Genomic DNA, 7123 nt, shown 5'->3' on the forward strand with positions numbered 1-7123 from the left:
AATTCCCTGTTTCAGCGAACCAGATGTTTGGCTGCTGGCTGCAAATGCAGGGCTGCTCAGAGCCACTTTTCTTTCAGTCCACTTGGGGAGATGCTGAGGGGGAATCAGGGAGACCTCCTGGCAGCAGCAGGAGGGAGGGAGGGAGGGAGGGAGGCAGCCAGGCCGCTCCATGATCCGCGCGAAGCAGCCCCTTCGCTTGCGCCCAGAGAGAGCGAGGAGCGGGCCTTGGCATCCACGGCGTAACCTGAGCCCTCCGAGGCCGGCGCGCGCGGCAGGCAGCAGGTGAGTGATGCTGGACATGAACCTGGTGCTGCCTCCGGACTGAAGATTTGATGAAATGCCTCTATTATGATCCGGAGATCCATGGAGGAGAGCAAGCGGGCGATACCTGATCCCCTCCACTCCCGGAGAGCCCGATTGCTGGAGCTTTTCATAACCTCCCCAGCAGCCAGACGCCTCTCTCGAAAGGCAGCTTCAGGGGCAGCGGGAGCCATGGGACGAGGGGGCCCAGGGCTCAGAGATGGGTAACAAGCAGACCATCTTCACTCCGGAGCAGCTGGACGCCTATCAGGTGAGAGCACCTGCGGACGCAGCGCGGCGGGAGCTTCCTTGCCTGCGCGCTCACCAGAGCTTTGCTAATGCCGGGCAGGAAGCGGGAGCGGCTGCTTTTTTGAGCCAACATGCAGACAAGCCAGTGTGGGCAGGAAATGCAACATGCGTGCGAATGCCATGTGTGAACGCAGCCCTGCGAGGAGCGTGTCCGTGCCGAAGCCCATAAGCAGCAGCAGTAGATGGAGTCAAAGAGCTTCTTTTTACGGCTAATGTCTGCACAGTACGGGGGAGGGGTGGGTAGGAGGGGATTCTTACGAGACGATCAGAAATCACTCCGGGGCGGGGGTCTCCAGCCTTCTCAGACTCCCCTCTGTACCTGGTTTCAAATTTATTTTCTGTTTCAGGATGCAACGTTCTTCACACGGAAAGAAATTCTCAGGTGAGATTATGCGTTTCGCTACAGAATCCAAATACTGTACTTGCGTCAGAATTATCAATTGTGAAAAGCTCGGGGTGGGGGTGGGGGTGGGGGCTGCAGCTGAAGCAGAGCTGCCTCTCCCCGCCTTTCCCCAACCTGAGGCGGGAGGTGCCTTTTCTTTCACAGATGCCCATATGCTATAAAATGCGCCTGGCCCCGCTCGCTCTTCTGCTCCGCGCTCTGGAAATTCCCTCTGCTGAGCTGAGGGGGGCTGGAAGTGGCAGGATCAGTTTCGGGTCCCTGCAGCAGGGAAGCCTAAATCAGGGGGGGGGGGCAATTGACTTTTAAAGACTCTCGCTCAACAAAACTGAGCCATTGGGCAATCCAGTGTGTGAGACAGAAGAAGGTGCTAGAGCTCCCTTGGGATTCATTGCTTCCTTCTTAGTAGGTTTATTCAACTTTGAACTTTGAGATTTTCAAATGAGAAAGTGGAAAGGAGCTGACCACAAAAGGCTCGAAATACTCCCGAATAAACTCCAAACCATTTGGTTCCTGTGGTCTCTGTAGCTTCCCCAGCTGAGACTCTGCAGAGATAATGTGGTGGAGTGGTCAGAGTTTGAGACTGGCCCCTTGGGAGAAGCGAGTTCACATCCCGCTACCAGGCCCTCTCTCCCTATCCATCTAGCCCACCTCACAGTGGTGTAATGAAGCTAGAATAGGAGAGCCATGGGCACAGCCTTGAGCTCCCCGAAAGAAAAGGTGATATACTAATGAAGCGAATAAACATATAGAGTAAGTGCCCAGGAAGGGAGACCCAAGGCCCACAGGCTGAGGGGTCTCAGCCCAGGAGAAATACTCCCCCTCCCCTCTGCCATTTGCTGTGTTGACATGTAGCAAGGGACACGGGCTGAGTGAAAGGGGCATTGATGAAACCTAAGTATGGGCATGTTTTCATGTCTGGAATGGAAGCCAAGACCATAATTGTATCATGAATAAGGCATTCATTATTGATAGGGAGCCCTTTTGAAACTTCTGCCTCTTTGTTCTCTGCCACTTTCTCTGATGACAGCCCATTGCCAAGTAAACAAAGGAAGCAAAAAGGAGGCAGAGGAGGAGGAGGAGACCCCCCACTCACTCACTCCTGCTCCCACTTTTCAGACTTCCCCTCTAGTGAGCTCTTTCTGCTGCAGTGCTCTGCATGCAAATCCAAGAGGGAATCGCACCGAGGGGCAAAGGATCACACTGCCAGCTTAGTTAGGATTTATAGTCCTGCCTTCTTTAAATGTCTGTTTCGAGGCAACCAACAACACAGTTGGAACAACAAAGCAGTAAGAACCCCAACATGCCAAAAGCAAACACAAGAAGCACATTTAGACAAAATCTTTCAGGAAATGTTGTTGTTGTTGTTGTTGTTGTTGTTGTTGTTGAGTCGTTTAGTCGTGTCCGACTCTTCGTGACCCCATGGACCAGAGTACGCCAGGCACTCCTGTCTTCCACTGCCTCCCGCAGTTTGGTCAAACTCATGTTCGTAGCTTCGAAAACACTGTCCAACAAAATAGAAGAAGATGGCTTCACCCCAGTATGGTTCCCCTTTATCACATACACAGCCCAACAAGACAATGACAAAAACCCACCAACAGCATACGAATCAATATGGTTAACCTGACTCACAACACTCACCCCCCTGCTTACAAACAAAACAAAGACCACCACAGCTAACTACAAAGGAACAACCATATCCTAGGCCAACCCCAGCATCTCTCACCATCAAAGGAAAACAGGCGAACAACAGAGAACCTATGCAAGCGTCGCTGACAAGAAAAAGCCCACCCCATCCCTCCCTCCCTCCCTCCCTCCCTCCCTCCCTCCACCTACTACCCTTCCCCTCCCCTCACCAATGTCTCAACAAACGAAACTGAGCTGTAAAAATGTTAAGAGAGAAATTGCTCTTATCTTTGTAAACCAAGAAAACCCTTAATAAAAACAATTTAAAAAAATAAATAAATCACATGAGCTAAAAAAAAGAAAAAAAGAAAACACTGTCCAACACTGTCCTGTTTCAGGAAATGGAAACAGGTAAATGCCCTTTAAAACTGACTGAGCACAAAATCACTTAGGCCTCCTGTGCTAATGCACGTTTACTTGGAAGTAGGTCCTACTGCATCCAATGGCGTCTGGGCATCTGGACCTACCAGTAAGGAAATGAGCCAAGGATTGCAAGTTGTGAATTGGTGGGATGATGCAAGGAAGAAGTACCTGGATGTACAGAATTATCAGCAACACACAAAGACAATCACCCCAAACCCAACCCAGCCGTGGCCCCCTCTCTTCCCTCGCACACATCCCTTCTGCGGCAGTCTGAGTCCTCCTAACATTTTTAGATTCTTAACATAGCCTTGATCAGTCTTCCTCTCCCTGTTTTTTTTTTTTTTTTTTTTTTGGTGGGAGGAGGACATCCCCTGCCTGCTGCTTCCTCTAGGGAGCAGCTGAGAAGATGACTTCTTGGGTTTGCTGACCCCTCCTTGCCTCCAGGCATTTACATTTGACTGTAAATAACAGAGCAGCAAAGGAGCCCCTTCAAAGCTGCTTGGCCAAATGCTCTCTTTCTTCTGCCTCGCTTGGTGGGATGGCCAGAGATGTGAGCTGTCCTGATATTGGGACCAGGACAAGTCATCTTGGATGACTATTTGCCTGTTGCTCAGTGATGATTGACTCCTGCCAGTCCAGCAGGCACGAGAGAAGCCACGTCCTCCCTCCACGACCTGGTCCTGGATCCCACAGGTGAGAAAGACTCCTTTCCTTGCTTGCAGGTTGTTTGACAGGTACCGTGACCTGGCCCCTCAGCTGGTCCCGCTCGATTACACGAAGAAGCCCAATGTGAAGCTCCCCTACGAACTCATTGGCAGCATGCCTGAGCTGAAGGTACAGGAGGAGGCAGGCACGAACCCCTGGGGTTCAGTTCCCAGGGAAGCTGTCTCACCTGCCCCGCAGGGGGAATGGGAGGGAGGCCCTGAAGCCGGGCTCCTTTCCTTCTCACCCCCATCTCCTTCCTCAGGACAACCCCTTCCGGCAGCGCATCGCTGAGGTCTTCTCCGAGGATGGGGAGGGCAACATGACCTTAGATGACTTCCTGGATATGTTCTCGGTGATGAGTGAAATGGCTCCTCGGGACCTCAAGGCTTATTACGCCTTCAAAATCTACGGTGAGCTAGGGGAATATCTACTATGAAAGTAATCATGCTGATCTCCTAATCCCAGAGGATCCCAGAAGTGACGTCAGTCTACATTGCTTAAAACTAGCCCCAATTTGAGTTGCATTGATTTGAGTCAAATTGATTAATTATTATTATTATTGTATTTATTTCAACAATCCCAAAGTTTGAGAGTCAGTGATCTGTCATAGAACAACCCCATTGAATAAAATAACAGTGGTTATTCAGTCCTCATTGCTGGTTGCAAAGGGCCCCCCATGACAATTCAAGCTTCAGGCCCCCAAAATGTAGGTGCACCACTTGGTGAGTGGCAGCCACAGGGGAGGGGTCCTGGGAGTTGGGGGTGGGCTCTTTGCAGAGGAGCATTGCCACACAACTTCCCTGGCTGCCAGTCACTCCAGCAATAGGGAAGGGAGAGAGGCGGCTCTTGGGGGCAGCCCTGGCCGGATGCTCTTCAAGACAAGAGGCTTTGTGTGGGAGCTGCAGGGCAGGAGAAGAGGCAGCTGGACCTGCAAAGAGATCAAGAGACAGGGGAAACTGCACCTCCTGAATTTCTGCCTGCCATGATCTATCAAAAGTGGGCAGTGGGAATCTCACTGAAAAGCAGAGGCTCCACACTGTGTGTGTGTGAGAGAGAGAGAGAGAGAGGGAGAGAGGGAGAGAGGGAGAGAGGGAGAGCGCACTGCCAGACAGGCCCTTCATGCTGCTCCTGAATCTTCTCTGGAAGTGGTTTGTGGTGCTCCACAAACACTGCAGCGGACTCCCCTGTGCAGCTGAGCATAGAAAGCACATTTCCATAGGGCAGGTGCTTGAAGCAACACTGACACCCCCACCACAGCCCCCATAGGCAGGCCTCCCCCAACCTTGCCTCCCTGCTATGGCTCTGGCACTACTCTCCCCGCCAAAGCAGGGAGGTGACCTTCTGTGGGGACCATGCGTAAGTTCAGAGGCAGTGAAGCTTCTCCCTGCTCCGGCCCTGAGGTCCCCACGCACTCCTCTATCTGCAGATTTCAACGATGATGACTACATCTGCAAATCCGACCTGGAGAAGACAGTGAACAAGCTGACCCGCAAAGAGTTGACCCCGGAGGAGGTGTGCCTGGTGTGCAACAAGGTGATGGAGGAATCCGACTTGGACAACGATGGCAAGCTCTCCCTGGAAGACTTCCAGCACATGATCATTCGAGCGCCTGACTTCCTCAGGTAATGGAAGCTGCCCGGCCGTGGCCTTCCTTCCCCCTCTGGGCTGTCGGGCTCAGGAATAAGGAGCACCGGGCGGGGAGGGGGGGACTTTTCTCAAAGCAGAGGGTGCCAAGAAAGCCAAGCAAGGTGAGAGTAGCCTGAGGTTTCCCATCCACCCCCGTCCTGCCCATCTCATGCAGAGCGATGAAGCAGGTGCCCCGTGAGATGCCCTGGGCATTTGCTCTCGGACACAGTCTGCTGAGCTCAGCCTGGGCATCCTTCTCTCCCCAGGACAGATTCACGCAGCCCATCATTGCCCAGGCTGCCCTGGCTGTGCTGCCAAGCGTCTCAGCCAGGAGAGGCACATTTTTTCCTAAGCTAGTCGGAGTCTCTCTCAGCCACGAGGAGGCCTGGAGTTCTGCTTCCACCTGCTGTTGTTTGCATGTTAAACTCCCAATCTTCGCTGATGTCCTTTTCTGACCACCGGTCACCAATGCTAAAGGATTCTTGTTGTTTTTCAACAGCACTTTTCATATCAGAATCTGACCCAAACTCCAGAGACCCACCGAGAGCCGGAAACCCTCTTGCTGCTTCTGCCGCCTCTTCCAGAGCCGGATCAGAGGATGAGGCCTGGAGCTGCCTCCCTAGGGCTCCTGCCAGGGGGGCTGGGGTGGAGCAGAGCTTCCTTTTGCCTCTCGCTATAAACTGAACACATGGTGGGGTATCTTTCCAACTTGATATAACAATGCAGCTGGGTTTCCATTTCCCCCTTAATCTGACATACAGAAAGGCAGCCAGCCTTGAATTAAAATTCAACACTAAGGACATTGGAAGAACCCTGTTACTGGGTCAGACCACCCCCACTCTAGTGTGTGGCTTCCCTTGTGGCTGTCCAGATCCCTCTAGGAGGCCCACAAGGAGACGTGAGCTCCACAGCCCACTCCCACTCCCACTGGTGGCCCCGAGCAACTGGTATTCAGGGGCAAAATACGTCTGATGCACCCCACCCCCCAAGTGTCCCTGTTTTCCAGGGACAGTCCCAGAATTACAGAAGCCACTCCTGTTTCTGATTTGATCCCGGAATGTCCTGCTTTTCCTTTATCCTCCCCTCCATGTCACAGAGAACAATGAAATGTGATGGAGAGATCAGACTGTGCCCCCCCCTCCTGTACTTTTTGGAAACAGGAGCCTCTGTGTCTGTGTGTGTGTGTGTGTGTGTGAAGGTGCAAAAACAGAGTCCTGCTTCGACCGAAAATAAAATACCTGCAACAAATGAAGGAAACGCTGAAGCTGGCATACCAAGCTTTTCCTATAATCCACTTCCCTTTCATATTCCTGTTCAGTAGAATTGGGTGAGTCCAGCAGCTGTGTTTTTCAAGCAAGGACCTTCTGGCCTGGTTGGCTACCTCAGCTGTCAGAGTGTGGTGCTGATAATGCCAAGGTTGCAGGTTTGATCCCCGTATGGGGCAGCTGCCTATTCCTGCACTGCAGGGGGTTGAGCTAGATGATCCTCAGGGTCCCTTCCGACTCTGCAGCTCGAGGATTCTATGAAATCACAAGCCAAAGGTTCTGAAAATGCACATCTCAGGTGTCAAGAGGCCAGGGCAGAGAGGACCGTGACCAAGTTACCTCTGTCCAGAAGGGGCCAGAGCTGGGGACAAGCACTCCTAGCCACTTGGACCTCTAGTGGCAAACGCGGATCTAGGACTTTCCCCAAGCTATGATCCTGCTCCTTCCCCATCCAGAACAGGCTGCCTTC

At 52.4% G+C, this 7123-nt stretch overlaps 1 protein-coding gene across 1 annotated transcript; it reads left to right on the top strand.

Moving 5' to 3' along the window:
* Positions 1–520: 520 nt before the first annotated feature.
* On the top strand, positions 521–6649 carry CIB3 (calcium and integrin binding family member 3). The gene is made up of 6 exons (XM_035130263.3): positions 521–571; positions 957–991; positions 3781–3892; positions 4026–4173; positions 5190–5385; positions 5889–6649. Exons 1-6 carry the CDS (start codon positions 521–523, stop codon positions 5908–5910), a joined length of 564 nt encoding a protein of 187 aa, XP_034986154.1. The 3' UTR covers positions 5911–6649.
* The last annotated feature ends 474 nt before the right edge of the window (positions 6650–7123 follow it).

The sequence above is a fragment of the Zootoca vivipara genome, chromosome 11, assembly GCF_965207765.1.
Source record: "Zootoca vivipara chromosome 11, rZooViv2.hap1.1, whole genome shotgun sequence".
Lineage (NCBI taxonomy): Eukaryota > Metazoa > Chordata > Lepidosauria > Squamata > Lacertidae > Zootoca > Zootoca vivipara.